We start from the raw sequence: 21731 nt of genomic DNA, 5'->3' as shown, positions 1-21731 counted from the left end.
AAAAACGTCATGTCAGTAATAAAAAGCATATTCTTAGAACTGCAGTAAAGCAATGACCACCACCCCATTGGTTTTTTTTTTTTTATAATCCTATTCAGCTACCAGTCCCAAGAAATTTTCTGTCCCTGTGGGTCACATAAGTGAACTGAGTGATGCTGAAGATGAAACCTCTGCTGCACAGAAATCTGGCAAACTCTCAGACATCTATTCCACTACAGTCCCAAGTGTTGACAGTGCGGTAGAGTCATGGGATGGCTCTGGTATTGATACCGGCTTTGGAAATCAAGGTACTATCAAGAATGCAATCAACATTTAAAGTAGAAATTATCACCTTCATGGCTGACCTTCCTTTGCCTTAAAGAGAACTTCATCTGTACCAACTTTAAACCCTGTGCTTTGTAATGTGCCGGTGTCTTATTATGACCACACACCTCACCAGGCAGCATGATTTCTTACACTTGGCTGGCCTCAGATTCATTTTTTCATGACAATGTGATGTGTTATGAAGCATTTAGCAATATATTAACAGGCTTTTGTTAGCTTTACTGACATCTGAATAGCCAGGTCCATAGCTCATCCGCAACTAAATGAGTTTATCCTTCAAATACAGATAAATGCAAGACACAGAACACACTGAAGATTTTCAGGAATTTGATGTCCATGTGCAGTAATTTTTGACTGACAACAGATTTATTATAAACTGCTGAAGCAGGAACGTTAGGCATTGCTTATGATTTGTAAATCATTTGCTTCTTCCTCATTCCTGCAGGATTAACATCTAACTTTCAGCTCTCAAAAACAATCATTCTATTTAAAGACATGATTTTCCTAAACACTAAATTTTCTACTTCTGCTTGGCTATTGTTTTATATAAGATTTTCAGATAATCGCATTTTAATTTGTAAGACACATTTATTAGGCAGTTGGGGATATGGACGTCTTGTAGTGTTGTAGATAACAAGAAAAATAACTTCTGCACAGCTTCAGTGTATTATTTAACTCTCTTTAAAATGTTTATTTCCATAGTAAAGCAGGTATTCCCACTACCTGGCAGGTATTTGGACAGGTAGATCTTTACCTCAAATAATTTTTTCTTGCTCTGGTTGCACACATTCTTTCAATTTTATTTCTCTGTTTCTTTCTATTGCTTTCCAGGAGCATGGGTAGTAGCTCACGGACAGCTGTTTTGTACTCTCACAGAGAACTGAAACTGAGCTCTGCCCAGCAGATTTCCCATCTAGACTGAAGTTCTGTGCTGGTTACTTTCACTGCTATTCTCTAATGTGCCTGCTCAGTGATAACACTGGCGCTTTCTTCTGGAAAGCAGAATGTTTCCTTTGAAACGTGCTGAGCTACTTGAGATCAAGAAGTAACTGATGTCACTACTAGTGGCCACTTTTTCTGTTCTTTAATTTTTAAGTATTTCTTAGCCTTACTGCATATGTTTGGCGTCAACTTACTTTAAACAAGACAGTCTCAACACATTTAATTATAACTCCCATTTTCTACGTTTTACTTTTAATTTACTGCTACATATAATATTTTATTTAGTACTGAATGTATTGGTCTATATTCCCTCTGTATAATTTGTATTTCACTGGAGTTAGAGTTGGGATTAATTTGTCCCCTTTTCGGTTTTTAACTGGTTTGGTCAGTTTATCAAAATAAATCATGTTATATTTTCTTCTGATATTTTGAAGTTCTAAGGAGAAATATTGCTGAAAAAGTGCCAAAATTATAGTTCTCATTTCCTGGATGAATTGATGATATTTGGAGCAAATTGTTCTGCTGTGGAAAGGACTGAGGCCCAGACTGCTTTCCAAAGTCCTGATGATTCGGATGCTACACCAAAACTAAACCAGTATCTCAAAGCAGACTTTTTTCCTAACTGCCTTGAAAAAATCAGCCCAGACTTGGCTGGATACATGGCACTTGTGCTAAACAGCCTGAGTGTAATCAGATTTGTGCCTTATCCCTTGCTGTGGTACTAATGTGACCCAGATTTCTATTAAAGTTCATTCTGTCTTGACCTGTCAAGTGGAGTTTGGCTTCTCTCCAAACCATTCTTGGCATAAGCACAGGCCAAGCATATTGAGGAGTTTGGGGAATGTTTCTGGAGCACCAGATAATGCTTTATCCTATTAGTTACTAATTTAATGCTGGTGAGCAGTCTTTTCTCTCCTTGAATTAATACCCCATTTTGTACCTTTGTCTAATGTGTCTGCCTTACTAATCCGGAGCCTTCCCCACACAGCAGTCACATTTTCACAACCAAAACCCTTTCTAGAATCTGGGAGTATGTTAATGTCTGCCAATTAGCTAGAAAACGCACACGACTCTGTAGTTACGTGGGATTTGAGGGAGACAGGTCTAGACTGATTTATGGAAGCAAATTGCCCTCTTTTGAGAGGTGACAGCAGTGATATTTGTTAGTCATCAACAAAATAGAACTTCCTAATCCAATATGCACATCAGAAAACACCAACTGTAGAGCTAGAAAAGGAATATGTCAAGATGAAATATATATATATATATCAGCTCTACCATAATGGATTTTGCTTACCAGATCAGCATCAGACTGTGACAAGTCGATCCACGTGTTCTTCTTGATACATCACTTGGAAGCCAGACTGTCTGGTTCCTACTTGGAATTCAAATTACACGTAATTCAGTTAAAGAAATACTGTTGAACTAATATCAACATTGCTTGTATGATAAAAGCACCCAGAAATAAACTCTTCAGATATAAAGGCTGTCTGATGCCACTTAGGCAGCCTTGAGATATTTGGAAATGGCTGATAGAGAAATCACTTTCTGCAAGGTGAGCTTTCCAAGGGCGTATATTGGTCCCGGGCACGTGTGCCCATCGTGAGACAGGCCGTTCGTCAGCTCTCGGAGCCCTAGCAGAAAGCAGGAGCTCTGCTGAGTGCCAGTCCCCCTTCCACCAAGGGGCACGGGTATGGAGATTCCCGTGCTGGCCTTTCTGCGGGGCTGTGCAGGGCTGTGACAGCGCAGGGTCACCTTTGTATTGATGAGTCCTTGCCTCGGCGGTGCCGAGAAAGAGACAGCCGCCCTCCTTCCTCTTCTGGCATTCCTCCAGTTAATGCTCACTCGAGAGCCTCTGTACCGTGCCAACTTCTGCATCTAGGTAGCCGTTCTGTAGACCGGTAGTATTGTGCATAATTGACACTAATATGTCACTAATTTTTGGCTGCATTGCTTCCAAATTTGAGAAAGTTACCAGGAGAAAGAAAAAACTTTCTTGCTAGTCATCTGAAAAGTCAAGTTGATGGTTTTTTTTAATGCATCCTTGAAAACTCTTTTTTCAAGAGGTCGGAAGTGCAGTTTTCTTAATAGCTTAGGTTTAATTTTGGGCGTGCCGCACATGACCACATTGGCACATATTTAACACATCCATAACATAATTTATTCACTACTGTTCAATGTGTGGTGTCACATTGGACAGTGATTAAATTGTGAAGGTGTCTAGAACTAAACATTAGAAGCAGCTGAGACATAAACAGTAGGAGAACAGTGTTAAATATATTTAAGATTTTGCTTTCAATGGACTTTCACAGGAGAAGCTCTAAAGCATACCTTATTCCAGGTATAATTTAGGTCATCAATAATCTGACTACTACTGCGAAAAAAGGTAGCAATCATGAGTCCACAGCCAAGTTCTAGAGAACCCAGCTTCAGAAATGTGCTTTTCTGTCATTACAACATATGCAGTGCTGTAAATATATAATTTTTCTTTTTAGGACACACCTATCAGGCTTCGGGATACAACTTCAATACCTATGAATGGAGGAGTCCCAAACAGACTAGTTTGTCCCCTCCAAGCAAACCACGAAACCACCCATTTCACGATACAGGGCTGAGCGAAGACGAATGGGACCGACCTCCACCAAGCAGGTAAGTTCCCATATGAGTTTCTGTGTTTCTGATTTGCAGCTGCAGCAGTGCCTCAAAAATGAACAGTTACTGTCTCAAATGAAATTATGTTTTTCCAATGCAGCTGCAACAGCTCTTCCTATAAATATGAGATATAGTATTTATACTTCATGAAACTTATTAGGGTAGATTAGTGACATTTATGGAAGATTATGATGCCAAAACCAAGACATATATATTTATTTTGAGTTACTTCAGACAAAAAACCCACAGCATTTATTATTAAGAATAAACAAACAAAAAAATTAGGGCATTCCCCTGGGTAGGCTTCAGAAAAAAACCTCCTGTTTTCTACTCCACAGAAATAAACCTACAAATAAAGTGGCTAAAGACAACTGGCATGTTAGTCTTTTGTCTTCCATGAAAATTACTCTTTTTGGTTTGGGCAAAGAAGCAGAAATTACAGTCGTCTTCCATAAATGCTTGAGACATCTGCAGTGATTCAGTAGGAGAACAGAGTGATCCAGGTAGAAATGTCTTGTCCAAAGCTATGATAGTTTGCCATGCGTTCATTCCTCTTCTTCTGAGAATTAAATCTCCTTTTCAATGAATTTCTCTGCAGACAAAAGAACTTCCTGAGGGAAAAATGCTTAGCTGACAGTGCTTGGAGACAGTGAAAGACCCAAAAGTCTTTTATTCTGTATTCTAAGGATGATCCAGCAGTGGAACCACTGCAGAGACTTGGGTGATTCCTGCCAAAGAACAGTTCTTCCTCAGACAAGGGAAGACAGACATCACAGTTACAAAGATTTCTGTGCTCTTTGTACCCATCCTCAGGGCTTGCAGGCACGCATGTCCTTCATCAGAAATATACTTTCTTGTGAGAAATTCAAGTTTAGTACTAAAGAAAACCTTTCTGGTCCCTGTATAAACATACTGCATAAGTAAATCCATAAGATCCAGTCTGTTACCTTTGAAATACAAATCAAGGGAAAGCTTAGATGCCAATGCTGCTTTTCAGAATCTGAATGAAAAATCCTCTGATACAGCAGATTGCTCAGTGGCATTTTGTCTGGAGACAAGTCTGGCAAGATGATAGCAAAGATCTGGGCAAGTATGAACTCCTAGTCCATATCCAGCTCCTTTGGTACCTACTAGCCAGAAGCATACTGGAAGTTTTCATAGGCTAGTCAGTGGACAATATTTAATAAGGGAAATGACCGTAGTTTTCTTCATATGTCCCATTCTTGGTAAGTTAATTCCTTTCATTTCATAGCAGCATCTTTACCACAGTTAAAGCCCATATTTTGTTTCTCAGATGAGATGCAGCCATAGATTCCAGAACACCTACTGTTTTGCAGCTTGTTGTGGTTTAACCCCAGCCGGCATCTAAGCACCATCCAGCCATTTGCTCACTCCCCCCACCTCCCACCCCCAGTGCAATGGGAGAGAGGATCGGAAAAATAAAGTAAAACTCATGGGCTGAGATAAAGACAGTTTAACAGGACAGAAAAGGATGGGAACATAATAATAATAGAGTATACAAAACAAGTGATGCACAATGCAGTTACTCGCCACTCGCTGACCAGTGCCCAGCCAATCCCCGAGCCACAGTGTCCCCCAGCCAACTTCTCCAGTTTATATACTGGCCATGACGTCATATGGTCTGGAATATCCCTTTGGCTTGTTCGGGCCAGCTGTGTCCCCTCCCCACTTCTTGTGCACCCCCAGCCTCTGCTGGCAGGGCAGTGTGAGAAGCTGAAAAATCCTTGACTTAATATAAACACTGCTTAGCAACAACTGAAACATCAGTGTGTTATCAACATTATTCTCATTCTAAATCCAAAACACAGCACTATACCAGCTACTAGGAAGAAAATTAACTTCATTCCAGCCGAAACCAGGACACAGTTACATAAGTAATAAGCTGAAAAAGTTGATGAGCAGTGAACCAGGAAGCTGGATTGTAAAATACAGAATCTTCTAAATGAAAAGCATGTATTCTGCTACAATTTTAAAGCACCATTCAACAGAAAGTATGCACAGTAAAGAGTCTTGTTCTACTTGTCAATGTGACTTAAACCTGAGATACATGGCACAAATTAAAATAACGACTATTTTAACCCCATATCTGTAAAATGGCTTATGCCCCACCTGATGGTGTTCCTATACCAAGTGCTGGCGTATTTGAGAAGGGCATGTCTGTTCTTCCAGTCTGTTACAGGGATCCCCAGAAAACCACCTCTTCTCTGCCTCTACCTAAGCAACTTACCACCTTCTCTAACACTAAAAAGTAATTTTTTCTTACCTTTATTTTGTGTAGCACAGCTTCCAAGAATATGTGGCAACAGAAGGAGACTGAGACATTGGGAGAGAACCGAGAAAACCAGTTAAAGCAAACTTCTGTAGAAAGAGCAGGGGGAGACATCAGGAGCATGAAGAAAGAGGGCAAGATGTGGAAGGGTGCCTCTGGTGGGCAAAGGAAAGGTGGGGGAGAGCTGGAAGAGTGGAACACTTCCAGGTAGGAGAACGACAGGTGCACAGGAGTGAGATCCAGCTGGGCTGAGGTGGGGGTGGGAGGGGCGGGGGGAAGAGGGAAAAAAGGAAAAACAGTTGAAATGAGAAAAAGGAGAAAAACAGGGTAAAAGCAGAAAACACATCATTAACACGGATTGAGCGACAACGAAATTTCAGTTGGCAAGTGAATGAAACCAGAGTTTAAATCGCTCTGTAGCTTGGTGTCTACCTATCACTGGCAGGTGTGACAAGTCTGTTATAGTTCCTACTCCAGGGAAAATTTTTTGCACATTAAAACAATAAGTACAGGAATGAGTCTGCTAGATCCTAGAACATCCTATCACCTCCTGAATTTAAAAAAAAAAAAAAAAAAAAAAAAAAAATTGTCTCTCATATGGCAATAAGAACCAAGTAATAGGCACCTGTGTTTTCGTATCTGTCCCACTACCTCTCCTTCAGCATTTGTATGCATCTAAATTTCTGATGGCTCTTTGAATAAGCATCAGAAAACCAAATATATTCATTATAGGTCAAACAATATTTCACATGACATAAAATCAATCTCTCAGGTTTCAGAAAAAAAAGCCATCTAAACAAGAAATTATTTTGGTACGTCTTTTTTTCTGGTGCAGTAGCTCAGCTACAAACCAGTTTATTCACGTGGCTGTAATGGAGATGCAGAAGTCGAGCGTTTCACACACCAGGAGACAAGACTCAGAGAAAAGGCAAAAGAGAAGGTGAGGGCAGAAAAAGGAATTGAGTTGCTTCAGCTAAAAAGATGTCCAGACATATAGGCATCATGATGTCAGATTTCACAGAAGTCAGAGCAGAAATGGATCTCCAGTCCTAGGAAATCTAGTGTTTCCCATCACAGACGATTGCCTCAAATAATCCTGTTCATTAACTCAAGTCCTATTTTATATTGTAATATTGGTATGGAATATAAAGAAAGGTATTTTAATGGATGAATTAGTCTATGTTCAATGTTGGCTATTAAAACAACTATTTAGGTTTATTGAAAAGAAGTCAAGGATCTTTCTAAAATCATGTTTTAAATACTTTCTTATCTTGCCTGGGAGGAATTGCATCTGTGATCTGAGTAGGTATTCTCACCATTGCTGTATCTATTGCAATATCTTAGAAGAGACACTGATGCTAGATGGAGAATCATTGCAATAAGAGATTGAAATGGCTGACCATTGTCTGCTTGACTGATCGTAACTGTAAGAAAGCATCTCTGAGGCAGAGTATCATGTGTGTGAAGCATTCAAGCTGTCGTCCGTTGTGCTGGGCAATTCTCCTATTTAAAAGCTATTCTGTTAACAGTGTTACATTCACGCTATTCTCAGTAATACATTGTTTGTCAAGCAAGGCCTCAGATGCTTCCATAATAGTGTTTGCTCTGTTTATGTGCTGTTAAGCACCACTAGCTGCAGTCGGTGGGCAGCTGCTCCAAAGTAACAGCTTGCTGCCACCAAAAGAGCAAATTCTCATCCTTTCCTTCCTCATCCTTCCCCTGTCTTTCACATAATCAGCCCCCTCCCGTGCAGCAGCTCTGACGCTTGTGTGAACCTCCATTGAGCTGATTCCCCTTGCTAAGACAGCGGAAAACTCCTGCTTCCTCCCCACGCACACATACACTGGAATGGTGTTGCTTTGGGCTGTGTTGCTGCAGTCCAGAGTTGGCGTTTTTTATCAGACCTTTCTTGCTGGGCAACTTCCCTAAGCATCACTGTCATCAGCATCTTGCTCCAGAGTGCTAGTAATAAGGTTTCGGTGTGTTTATGAAACACCAGAGACCCGAGTCTCCATGCAAGACAGTTGCATCCCTGAAAGTTTCTCTGTGTTTGTGTATGAAATGACTGGAGCAGTTTATATGATGGCAGTCAGGTGGGCTTAAACTGATACTGATAAATGCAGCTTAGGCTGAAGGAATCAGGTAAAAAACACCACCATCCCTCTTCTGCAAAATGCTGTTTGCAAAAATGAGGGCTCTTTTCGTATTCCCTGGGAGAAGTCTGTGAGGTTGAAAGGTTTTATTGCAAATACTTGTTGCACAGTGCAGCTCTGCATACAGCTACTGGTTGTTCATTAATTTTCATAGGGACATCCCAGTTTCAATCCAGTAAAAATGTGTATTGAATTGTTCTCGGAATCCTTACTGAATAACTCGCTACTCAGATCCTGCCAGCTGCTAGCGACTGCCAGGCTATGAGAAGACTTGTCTGTCATGTGCTCTGCATGTCCATCCAGCCTCTCCTGATCAGCAACTCTTCCCCACTCTCCTGCCTACCTACCGTAACGTTCTGTCATTCAAGTTGCAATCTGTGGCAAGGCACATGTGTAAAATATATTTTTCGAGGGGAAAAAAGTCCACGTGTTTTTTAACCTCTCATTGTAAATCTAGCTTCACAGGTACCCATGATAACACCGAGGCTGACCAGGAGGAAAATTTCTGGTCTCAGGCTCTGGAGGATTTAGAGACCTGTGGCCAGTCAGGAATTCTGAGGGAACTAGAGGTAGAACAATCTTAACCTTTCTTTCCAATTATAGAGAAATATAATGATTTTGGTTTGGTTTACATTCATTTTATTTTCTCCTTTTTTTCTTTTAAGTTGCACTAATCACACCAATTCATTTAAAAGCTTTAACCCCTCTCCACAGGACAAGGCTGACAGGCGTCTGTGTTTGAGAAACATGACTCTCTTGGTACCTACCCTTTACCTTTATATTTTTGCTTGTGCAGCTGCCTCCCCGCCCCTAGCCAGAGCTGTTTTCTTTTGTACAATGCAACCAAAATTCTATAAACATGTTCACCCCAGAGCTTTTGACTTGCAGCTTCTGCTGTGCATAACCATTGGTGCTGTTTGCACAGGCAGCAAATGGCACAGAACTTCTGAAGCGGGCATAACCCTCCTGCAGCAATGCATCCCATTCTCTGACAGACGCTTTATGCAGCTTTTCTTAGCATGTTGTAGGTTGTCTTTTAAATTGAAACTTAATTTGATTAAGATGAACATAAAAGAAAATCAGCTTTTCAAAATGTTTACCTATAATCTTACCACTCTGCAAAAAAGCTGCCAATGTGAGAAATGTTCGTTATACAGCAATTTCTTCCCTATGTAACAAATTTTCACATTTCATCCTGAAGTTAATTGCAAATCTAACCATGCTTTGTGTTAGATTCTGGGGGGAGGGAAAGGGGGGTAGAGGCGGAAGGGAACAGAGACAGAGTAACTTTGAGTCTTTATTTTTCTAATCACCTTTTCTCTAAGTTGTCTAATCAGAACAATTAAGATTATACTGCCACTTAAAGCTATGGAATGAAAGGTCCTAAAATATTTTCTTTTATGTTCTTTTAAATTCCTGGAGCTGCGAAACTGGCAGAATCTCATTTTCATTTTTATGTTATATAAAGTCCTTTAGCAGCCAGGAGGAATGTGAATGGCATAACTGGGTGAAAGTTTTTCAGTTCAGATTAATTTACTTCCTCAGATTTATGGCTTTTGTATTGCATGTATGGGTAGCAAAATGTGATTCTCATGTATTTGTTATTGCAAACCAGAGAAATGCAGGAGAAAACGTTATACTGGTTTAATTCCATAGTTAGATATGGTTCAGTACTGCAGGCTTCTCTTGCAATTTTCAATATTCAGAGCACAATGAAAGGATATGGAAATGGATAATTCTGAAATGGAAATAGATCGTTCATGCTGACCAGAATTCAGTTACTTCAACATGTTGAATTTTCCTCAGCCTTTCACAAAAGTGAAATTCAGAACTGTAGATGCTGTATCATTTATAGCATCGCCTTGTTGCACAACCCACAGCTCTGAAATGAAAGCAAGACTCATTCAGTATGTCAGGATGCTGAGAATGGCGATGCCTCTATTTTATGAAGTGCCATTGCGTAGTCAAGGACTCCTTATCGTTTTTCATTTCAAGGTCTTCAGCCAAAGAGCAAAGAAAACTGTTGTTTGCCAAGTGCTCTGGATGCTTTTGCTCCATCAGGCAGTAATATCAGTCATTATTGAGCACAAGAGAGACTGTTAAGGCTACAGTATATTATCTCGTAATGAAAGTAGTGCTGGAGCTGGGAGAAAGAAGGGTGACAGACATGCTCACCAGAGTCAGAAGTGAACGTTTAGTTGCCTGTTTTCCCCTTATTTTTTCCCCCTTCATTTTAATTTCTCATTTTCAGGCAGGCTGCCTGCATCCTGTCCCAGTCAGAGTTCAGGTTATGGCCTTTTAATTTCCCTTTTCACGTGTCCGTCAGCACCGGGGAGAATAAATAGGAAATTCAGCGTACCCTATCCCAGCAGTGGCACCTCTGTAGGGTGGCTGCGCCGAAGCGCGTTTGCCTCCTGTTCCCCGAAGCAGAAAGCTTTTCACAAGGGGGGAGGCTCCTCGCTGTGCACGGGGGGGGTTCATGTCAGTCTGTTCCATCCAGTGGACGAGATGACTCCGTCATCCTCTTTCAGGATTTCACCCTCCCTGTATTCTTGCATCTAACATAAAAGGCTAGCTTCTTTTACTGAGATTAAGAACAGCAGTGAGGCAGGGACTTGTACTTCTGAAGTATTAGTGCTAAGCTAAGGCAGTTACTCTTGCAATATGCGTGTTATGCAAAGTTTCTCTCCAGGCAGCGAGCTTACCTGCACTGAGCTTTCCCCGGCCTGGGGTGGTATCTGGGCACGCTCTCTGCCAGTGCTGACTCTAGAGCTGCCTACGTATTCTGGTGACTCACATTTTTTTACCTGGCACGCACCGTCTGAATTGTAAATGCATTCCTATAGCTCCAATTCCAACAAATGCAATTATGCCACAACTTAAATGTCATTTTATTTACATGTAAAATATTTTTAAAATAACCCATGATACTACACACTCTTCAGTCTGCCAGGGGACTAACTTACAAGCATAGCCATTCTAGTGCTCAGTATTTTAGTTTGAAGTGCTGTCTGAAAACTTTTGCCCATAGGGTTCTGTTATTGTTGTTGTGTTTTGTTGTGGTCCTTTATTTTATAGTGACTTGCAAGCAGATTGAACATCTACCCTCTTGCCTTTTGCTGTGCCCTGAGCGATTGTGTTTTAACAAAGAGTAGAAATGTTTTTCCTACTGCTATGAATTAACCACTTACTTAACCCACATTCTGTGTTAAAAAATTAACCTGTTCCTTAATGCTCTAGGCCACAATTATGTCAGGAAGTACAATGAGTTTGAATCATGAAAACCCACAACCTCGTAATCAGCTGGGAAGACAAGCCAGCTTCCAGGAAAGAAGTACTGTACGGCCACATTACAGTCAAGCTACTCGTAGTAACACATTGCCATCGGATGTGGGGAGAAAGTCCATGGTTCTGAGAAAAATTAAGCAAGAAATGAAAGAAATCATGTCACCAACTCCTGTGGAGTTACACAAGGTCTGTAATTTTTTTTCTGACAGCTTTGGAATAATATATTCAGCATAGTGAATCTAATTATATGGCAATAGAGTAAGCACTTTTTATAATGACTCCACAGATGTAATTTGGGGGCCATGCATATTAGTTCTTACAAACACATTAATGATATATCCTTGTGGGGGAAACAAACCAATAAGATGCATCTTTGTCTACCATTTCGTTTTACAATAAATCCTCAAAAGGGACTGCTCTTTTGCAGGGAGGTTCCACTGGTAATTTGAATTGACAATACCAATAACTCATCTCTGCAAAATGTGTTCATTAAAAAAGCAAAGTTTAGTTTCTAGAAAATATATTTCTTTAGGAAATTACTCCAGAGGGTTTGGGCTTCCCATTGGTCCTTTTTTAAATTAACACTCATTTTGAATCAAATACATGAGACTCGATGTACATAATAGAGAATGTTATTTCAAATTAGCTATTGCTTCTCTTCTCTTTTAATTCCTTTGCTCTAAAAAGGGTAAGTAATCCTCAGTCTGTGGAATTTTTCACTGCTCAAGACTGTTGAAATCACCTGGTGATATGAAGGTGGCTCTGCACGCCAAGGAAGTACTGGATAAAGTATCTTCAGACAGGCAGAGCAAACACGCTACCAGCTTAAGTCTCAAGTCCAGTGAGGCAATAATAGCAACTGGTTTCCAGAACTTTGGTGGATATTATAATGCTGTTCTGATTGATGGGAATGAGCCTCCCATCTCCTGTACCCATCATCCTCTTAAAGGTTTGAGATCTTCCCAGAGAGGAGGCAGAAGAGCGGAGAATTGTCACTAAGAGGTCACATGTTGTCATTCTCAGGAGAGTTGGTTTGGTTTCTAGTCTCTGTAGGTTTGACTGAGTTTAGTTTGTAGTTCATACAGTTTTAATTCAGTGAGGTAAGGACTCACTGAGTGTGGGCTAAATGAATGTTTGTAGAAGGCAGTAGAGTGTGGATCTTGTATCTGGAAAATCAATCCATTGCCAATGTAAACAATCAGTAGGATGTGTTGTGATAGTTTTAAGCTGTTCATATTTCCAGCTTGACGTGACATGATTAATGAGTTAGTTACTGCGCTCAGTTTTCCTGAGTGGCAAGTAAATGCAAGATATAAAACAAAACTATGGCAGTAGGCACTTCATGGTGTGCTCACATTCAGCAAAGGCACAGTTTTCTCCTATGGATTGTAAAACTAGCCTTTCATGATTGATAAAATAAATCCTTTCCTAGAAAGGAGTCGTCAGATTTCTATTAATGAGTCGGTATTCTGTGATAGCTGCTAGCTCTTAAGAGTCCTGGGCAGTAAAAAATACCCTGTCCTTGAGCTTTCTGTCTCTTTAGTTGTCTGGTTTTTTTAAGATTGCTGTGACCTTCAATTTTAGTAATTTCCAGTTTTTGTTCAGATAGCATACCCACTTTTGCATTGTCTGCTGAAGTGATGTTGAGTTTGCTTATACTGTCTATTCTGACATCCAGAAAAGAGTCATTTCCTTTCGAAGAATCTGAAAGTTGAACATGCACTAAGGATTTTGCAAATCCTTACAGTCGTTTAAGAAAAATAGAAACCATTGACTGGATCTTACAGTCTGATTCACCGAAGTGTTCTTGTACCCCTATGATGACACCTGCAGGTTAACCCAAGCATCATGGGCTGCTTTTGTATTCATGCCCATCTCAGCAAGTTCTTACTTGTTAGTTTTCTTAGTGGTTCTTGTGGAGCAGTGTGCCTGTTACTTTCTCTCTCCTCCTTCATTTTTGTATTAGATCTCTAGTTTAACACTAATAAGCTGTTCAGTTGCTATTTCTCATGGACAGCTTGTCCAATGGTAGTTTTCCAGAAGAGCTGCAATGCCACAGGTATGACTTCACTTCACTGTCAGAGAAATGCCTTGATTTAATATTTTTCATAACAGGCCTTACTGGCAAATGTGCTCTGCCCTCTGCAGGCAAATGTCTTCATCAGCTGGGCCACTGACGGGACAACCAGTGAAATAAGAACTGGTTTGGAAAACTGTGATTGTATAAACTGTCTCTGAAATACAAGCTAAGACATAGCTTGCCTAAGACTTAAAGACTTTTAAGGATGTACTTGACTGCATGCTGCTGAGCTTTCCCAGTTTCTTCAGCAGGACAGGTCGGGTGCCTATTCACTGCCTTGGTGCGATGAGTCTGCACGCCTGTTGAGTCGGGGCCTATGTACCCTATAGATCAGGGTTCAGACCTTAAGTTTGATGGCAGAAAATGGACCAGCTAAGGTCAATGTTCCACTGGTTTTTCATAATCTGATTGTAAGAGAGCAAGAATATATGATTCTACCAAAGAATCTCTATAGGGTAAGAGAAAGACTGGACAAAAACTGCTTGGGCTACAAACACAGATGAGTAAGTCTAACGGAACGGCATGGGGAACAGATGACATTAGTAGCTTGTCCTTCTCAGATATACACCTGTCAGAAAGGTAACACAGCCCTGAGGATTATTTTGTTGAATGCTGCAAACTTTGCAGCAAGTTAACCTGAATTCTTCACTGCTCTTTCTTACTTCACTGCATTACATTCACCAAACACGTACTTGAACTGTCTTCATCCTGAGGAAGCTACAATTGAGATAAGTGTCGTACGAATCTCTTCAAACATTTGTTCCTGATGGTTTAATAAGTAACATTTAATTTAACTGGATAGCATATTGCTATATCTGTACCCAAATTTAATTAATGCTTTTAATTGATTTTATCTACCTAGGTAAGCATATAGATTAATATTTTTCTAAAATAGCGGACCATTTTTTTAAAGTTTCATAGAGCACGCATTCCTCTGAGAGCAAAAATATGCACTAGACATCAGATAATTTTTCAATATTATTATTGCAAGTAGTCATTAGCCTAAAATCACAGTCGGTTAAAATACCACAGTAGCTGATCTGTGCAAGATGTATGAATTTAAATTAAGCATTTTCCATAGATTTGAGTGGGAGGAGAGGCATAGAAACAGGCTCAAAACTTGTAAGCCTGTTTAAAATTTCTAACTATTTAATTGCTTATGAAATAGGAATTAAATTTCTATTTCAGCTTTCTTTTTCCCTTAGGCTCCTGATGTAAATTTAAAAGTCTAACAAATTGCCCATAATGGAGATTTTGCTATTGAGATCAAACCTTCCAAACAGTTGTGATCAGAAGTGCAGATAGAACAGCATGATTTAGGTATTGCATGAATTGCCTGCAATCTCATACCCGTCAGACAGGGCTACTGGCAAGTGAAGATGAGAAAACCATGTGGTAAGGCTTTGTCCATACCCGTTATTAAACAAAAATCTGGGTATTTCGGAGAGCAGGGTTTTTACTCTGAGATTCCCTTTGAAGAATATATGGTGCCCTAAAAAGAAGTAGCCCCTGAATTATAACCTATAATACAAAAGAAAGTTCTCTGCAGATGACTTGTACCTAAAAAATGTGACAGCTGTCAAACCTGCAACAAAGTTAAATCGCGGCCTCATCTCTTAAGTGAATAAGTATCAGTTGCTTTAATTTCCAAGCTCCTGTTAAATAAAGCAAAAGTCACGAGAAGACAGCCATAAGGAAAACAGTTTTTTAAAATCTTCTATGCTATGTAGATCTGAAGAACCAGGGAAATGAGAAAATATTTTTATACATCTTTATATACAAGTTCTGATGGCATGGTAGTGACAGTTCCCTTCCAGAATGTCTAGTCCATATAAATCAGGAAAGTCCAACCTGAACAACTAGGGGAGCAAGAAAAGACTTTGGACAATCATTCTCAAGTTCTGCTTCTCTCCATGCCCCACTATTGCAGTACTTCCCACTGTCTTGTGAATGCAGTTTCTCACCTCTACAGTAAATCTCTTCTTTCGTGTCCCTTACCATTTGCAATGCTCCATTTTTTGACTCACAAGCTGGGCATGAAGTAGCATGTGCATTCCCTGGGCATTATTACAGACAAGATACAAGATAAGGTGAGCTAATGTGGACTGGCACTTCCTATAATCTGTAGAACAGAATTTTTTGTGTATTTTGTTTGCTAATAGACCACTCACTAAAAATAGGAAAAAAGCAACGCTGTCCTAGACCATACAAATGGGACCACCGTCTGTAGTACATGCAGAATTATTTCCCACTCTAGCTTGGCTTTGATAAAGTCTGGACTGTAATAGACTGTCCAGTTTGGGTTCTGAAAATTAAAGAAGGGTGTTAACCTACTGAACAGAGTCCAGAGAAAAACAAGCCTTGTTTCACATTGCTGCAGAGAAGGAGAGAATAAAGTGATCTTGTTCTCTGTGGATAGCAGCAGGCTTAACTCTCAGCAAGGGCGATTTAGTTTAGACCCAAGGAAAACATCTGAAGCACTGGAAGGGATTACTTTAATAGACTGTGGAGTCTCCATAACTGGAGATTTTAAAAAGCAGGACAGATAAATGTCTCCCAGAAATGGGTTAGATGCAGCTGATTCTGCCTTAGGGCAAGCTTACAGTCTAGATGACTTCAGAGAGTCCCGTTCAGTATGTCTTTGTAGTTCACCTGAGGTTGGATCCAGCTCCACGTAACTCCAGTGCCTGAAGGAAGAGGAAGGGGGAAAGAAAAAGAGTAAGTGGAACGGGAATGTTCCTTTTAAAAATTGTGCCATCTGTGCTAGAACAATGCATAGTATTTTAAGCCAGTCTTCTCCTCTTAGGCACTGTATCACATTTTTACCTTTACTTTTCAAGGCTTCTTTAAGAAGCAGTTAACATGAAGCACTCCTATCCTTTGTGATGGTGTGGGAAAAAAGTTATCTCATTTGAAGATAATTTGTGTCTTTGTCCTGTGCTAATTATTTTTCATTCTTGCCAGGAAATACACACAAATCTGTCAATAAAATATATTTCCCTCCTTTATTAACTTTTTCAGTCTTGCTAGAATGGTAGGTAGTCTTATGGCAGTCTTTCGTAGCAGCTTCAAACACACCTCAGATCAAAGCCATGTTAGACATGCTGTGATATCACACATAAAAGCCTCTGTTGATAACAAATTATTAGAAGTTTCCCAGAGTCCTGCAGGTACAGCAGCTGTTGATATAAATTAAAATCATTCTAAAATGGATTATTTTTAATTTGCAGATAGGTTTGTCAGTAGCTGAAATGCCCTTTGACTCCTGAAATTCACACTGAGACGGAGGGCAGTATGACAGGTTCAGCCGCAAGTTACTTTGGGGGAAGATGGGAGAAAAGAAGACAAGGACCTTAAACACAGCAGCCACTGGGAAGTTTACAATGGCAGCTCATGCCCAAATATGAGAATCAGTCACTGGCAGGGAGAAAGCCTTCAGCTTAGTTAATGGGACTTCAGGTGTGGCTCTCTGCTTTGCTCTACTGTACAGAGGGAGAAAAACAAGGGAAGAGGAGGAACGGGTGTAAAGTAAGGGACAAATACTGTGTTGGGGGCATTTGTGCTTCCCACAGCATGAGACAGACAGACATTGTCACAGCAGCCCAGCGATGCACTGTCCACGTCTGCAGATAAAACAGTGCTAATGCTGCAGCACCTGGCATTGTATCTTACTCCTCCCGGCTGTTGCCCAGGATAGCTACCAAACTTACTAGTGAGTCTGTTTTAATTCCGGTTAAAGCACTGTTGATATGGCACTAAAGCCAAGTAAAGTCAAGAAAACTGCAGAGAGCAGGAAAAAAACTCAAACCAAGTGTCTGTGCTCTTTGTTGATCTCACCAAATCCTTCGCTCCTGTTTTGAGACAACCTTCTCTGTCCCACCTTACCTTTTCACAACAGCAGTTAAGGCAGGATCACAGAAGCTTTCTGCAGGCAGCACCAACCAGCATGGTGCCCCAGCACTGCTGCGCCTTGGCATTCTTCTATGAAATACTGACCAAGGCCTCAGCAGCCTGATCTGTATTTGGTCGTGGCCTGCCTTGGGCAGGAGGTTGGACCAGAGACTTTCCAAAGTCCCCTTCAATTTGAGTGATGCTGTAATTCAGAAACACCAGAAAGGAACTCAGTGGCTGGCACGCACGAGGGTGCGGCACATGGAGCATTACTAGTACCAAGCCGTTATAAAATTACAGTGCACTCTTAATGTTGTCATTTTATCAGCTGAGGTATGATAAAACCAGTATTTTGAACCCAAAGTGATATAAAATATAGCAGTGAAAGCACAATTTTGACTGTGTGACTGTATCTGCAAACATTTTGTGCCAGCATCAGTCAGATGTCACACCATTGACTCACACAATTTACTTGCATAGGTCTGCACTCCTGATGTGAGAAAGAAGCAAGAAAAAATAAGAACCTCACAAAAATAAAAACCTAAGCATGCCACATACCTACAAAGAAGTTTCTGAACCTTTTTCTATCCAATAACTGAATTCACAAAACTACCCGTGAGGACTTGTTCTCTGAACACCTGAAAAAACTTCTCCTAATAGTTTTATTAACTTGTATTTATTTCCTGCTTTTGAACAACAGTCTCTTGGCTATGTAAGACCACTGCAAGCTCTTTCAGAAGGAGCCACCTTAGTACTTTCTGAAAAGGTTTCATTACAACTCTTACACTGAGCACATTTGAGATTAGGCTTTACAGGGTGGACCATTGCCTGGCCAAAACCAGGCTGGCTGGGGCTTACAGTGCTGGTGGTGTTGATGCCCTCTGGAAGTTTTGGAAGACATGACACCAATTGCTTGGTTGAGGCCAGGTCTTCATCCCTGAAGCAAAACTAAACCTAATTTGTACTCAGATCCTGGCAACTAGAGAACAGGGAACAAAAAACTAAGACTGAAAAAAATGACACCACGAAAGGTGGGATAAATACCACAAATTTCCAGCTGACAAGCAGAAGTGAAAAGGGCTGTTTGTTACTGAAGAATAAGGTGGCTTCTGAGAATATAAGGTCAAAATGGGAACAACTCTTAATACTGTAAGTACCAAATAGTAGGTAAGTGATCTCTCTACCGTGGAAAAAAAAAGCACCAAAACCAGGAAGGAAGCCTGTCTAATGCATGTAGAAATGTGGACAAACTTTTTTTTTCCCCCTTCTCATCATGTTACATCACCTCCACAGGTAACTTTGTACAAGGACTCTGATGGAGAAGACTTTGGGTTCAGTGTCTCAGATGGCTTATTGGAAAAAGGAGTGTATGTTAAAAACATTCGACCAGCTGGCCCTGGCGATCTGGGAGGTTTAAAACCATACGACAGACTTCTACAGGTAATGGCACCACACAGGCTTAGCGTGACGGGATGTGACACTGATTATTTTGTAGAAAGATTTGTAACCACACTGCAGGCTGTTTGTGTATCTACACGGGCGTCATCGTAGGAAACCACACAAAGTGTTTTCATCACTTATTTGGAACAGCCTTATCTACATTGCTTACTGTATTTTAAATGATGAGCAGTACTGTTCTGCATTTCTGCTGGGAAGGGATGTGTCTAGGGGGATGGGAAGAAGGACAAATGATCGTAATTGCTCTGTGCCACAGGCCATGTAAATCGCTTAGAGCCTCGGTAAGAAAAGGCCATGCTTCATGGTGACTTGGGCTTTTATGCAGTGGCACTAAGGCTAGTTTCTTCTGTAAAGTCCTATTTGAAGAAACAAATAGTTTCAGAATGTTAGGTGTTTCACAACTCCAAAGGAGACATACAAATGCTCACTGGAAAGTTGGCATTTCCCACAGCATTTCCAGACAGATTCATAATTTTTGCTGTTCTTGATACAGACTTGAGAATTGTTTCCCTGCTTAATCCAAATTGTTGCTTGCCGTAGTTGTAATAATGTAATACTGACTGAGCGCCACACTTCCCCAGTGCCATGTTGGACCATGCAGGAAAAACTAAATTTCTGTCAACTTAGCCCATTAAAAAACTTCATATATTAATTAAAACCAGAGAAGACCTGAACTGAATTGACATTTTAGATATGACCTGTTGTATTTAAATTAATGAACACCGTGAAAGACAGAAAAACGATGCGCTGTTAAATGTCATTTATGGAGTGGGCATTGTGATAGCTGCCACCACTGTAAATATACCCACTTTACATTCTGTGAAAGGGTGAGTAGAAAACTTAACCGGCGTCTTCAGACCGGATGCCATGGTTAAATAGTCTTGTGTAGACGATTCTCTACCTGGAACGTTTTAATCAGGTTCCATAGTCTCAAGGATAAATCTGTTTCCCTTGTGATCTCATTTCTTTTTCCAAAAATGGTAATAAAAATCGATTTTCTAACCATTCAGGTAAACCACGTTCGCACCAGAGACTTTGACTGCTGTCTAGTTGTGCCCCTCATCGCAGAATCTGGCAATAAGCTGGAACTGGTGATTAGCAGAAACCCACTGGCATCTCAGAAAGGAAGCTCAGAACAACAGACTTCAGCGAGTGGGGAGTGGAGCGATCAGAACAATGCCTTCCTTCAAAAGAGTGGACACGCTAGTGTCAATGCAGAAACGCGGGATCCTACAAATACATTATAGCAGAAAATCATTTTAGTGGGACATTTGGTAACGAAAGACAATTATGGTGCTAAATCCCTCTAAGATTTCTCTGAGATTGAGGCTCAGATGCTATATAGCACTGAAAAGCACAGGAGGTCAGTCTGTCTGTCTCAAGGCTTATATTAATTCTTGGTTACTTTTGAAAAAGTTTTAATTCTTAATTTAGTCAAGTCATTCCATTCTGAGCAGTCTAGCATTAGCAACAGTACAAAAAATCGTAAGGGCCTTCCCCCCCCCCCCAAGTAAGAAACTGGGGAGATGTTTTAAACATGATTTAAATGTTCCTCTCCCTTCAGCAGCAGCTGCTGTTTGAGGGAAAAGCACGGAGTTAACCTCTGGTAACAGCAGTGGTCCAGGTTACGTGGTTTTTAAAAACATTTTATTAGAAAGGAGCTGTCTGACAGACAAGGAAGAGCAGTATGCTGCACTGGGTTGTCTTGTTAAATGACTAGATCTGTAATTTTGGGGACCTTTATTCTGCCGGCAAGAAGGGTGCATGGTGTAGAAGTTTTAACAAAATGGTTGCAGGAAGCTGCAGTATGCGGTGAACGTTACTCCCCCACCTCGGTAAATTCTGTTACAGCGTATGTTACTCCCTATGCAATGAAATATTTAATGGTGTGTCTGGCAACCTGTGGGGATTTTTACACAGAGACCTTTTTAGTGGAATAAAACCTCTGAAGGAGGATTACTGATGAGTAAAACTGAAATGATTTCAGACAAATTAGAGAGGTTTTAAAAGAAAATGGCTTTTTTTAAACTATGGCAGTGGAAGATTGATACAAAAGCTCTTTAATGATCCACAAACCTGTAAACTTGTACTGTCAACACGTGAGCTTTTTAAGTCGGTCAACAATTTCTTGAAGGGACAAAAGTCCCATTTAATATGCTGTTTTCAGCCTTCTTTATGATAAACATTACCCCCTGCAACACGTTTTTAGAATTTAAAATTGTAAATATATTTTACAAACACATCACACAGATTCTCTCCTCTCCCCCCAAGCAATAAAATACTGCCAGTTGCTTTATATGCTCACCAGCAGCTGCTTTGGTTTATTCCAGTATTCAAGTTGTTATTAGTAATTCTTGTTATTGGTGAATATAAAGATACTGGATTTGTACATTTGTAGAGTTTCCATATCTAAGCAATCACCTTACAGAGTTGTTTCTGGTCACTTTAACCTGTTTAACTGTATCCCTGTTGCTGTTTCCAATACATGAACAAGCTCACCTGCCTTGCACACACAAGTATCTCTGATTTCTATTTCAGCACTGCCAGAGGAGGTCAGAATGACATTCAATACTGAATCATGTTAAAAAAAAAAAAAAAAAAAAAAAAAAAAAAAACCAACTTCATGAGTCACTTAAATATGTATTTTTATTTG

At 40.3% G+C, this 21731-nt stretch overlaps 1 protein-coding gene across 1 annotated transcript in view; it reads left to right on the top strand.

The window, feature by feature from the left end:
* Window positions 1–20497, top strand: part of GRIP1 (glutamate receptor interacting protein 1) — a 227291-nt gene extending 206794 nt beyond the window's left edge. Inside the window, exons 18-24 of the mRNA XM_010561729.1 lie at window positions 99–287; window positions 3762–3915; window positions 6218–6415; window positions 8819–8930; window positions 11602–11835; window positions 18914–19060; window positions 20089–20497. Of these exons, the coding sequence (XP_010560031.1) occupies window positions 99–287; window positions 3762–3915; window positions 6218–6415; window positions 8819–8930; window positions 11602–11835; window positions 18914–19060; window positions 20089–20325 (1271 nt within the window). The 3' untranslated portion in view covers window positions 20326–20497. The remainder of the gene's footprint in view (window positions 1–98; window positions 288–3761; window positions 3916–6217; window positions 6416–8818; window positions 8931–11601; window positions 11836–18913; window positions 19061–20088) is intronic.
* Window positions 20498–21731: the final 1234 nt, after the last annotated feature.

The sequence above is a fragment of the Haliaeetus leucocephalus genome, unplaced genomic scaffold (assembly GCF_000737465.1).
Source record: "Haliaeetus leucocephalus isolate CR32 unplaced genomic scaffold, Haliaeetus_leucocephalus-4.0 Scaffold151, whole genome shotgun sequence".
Taxonomy (NCBI): domain Eukaryota; kingdom Metazoa; phylum Chordata; class Aves; order Accipitriformes; family Accipitridae; genus Haliaeetus; species Haliaeetus leucocephalus.
The sequence above is the reverse complement of the archived record's forward strand: the minus strand, read 5'-3'. Positions and strand labels throughout refer to the sequence as shown.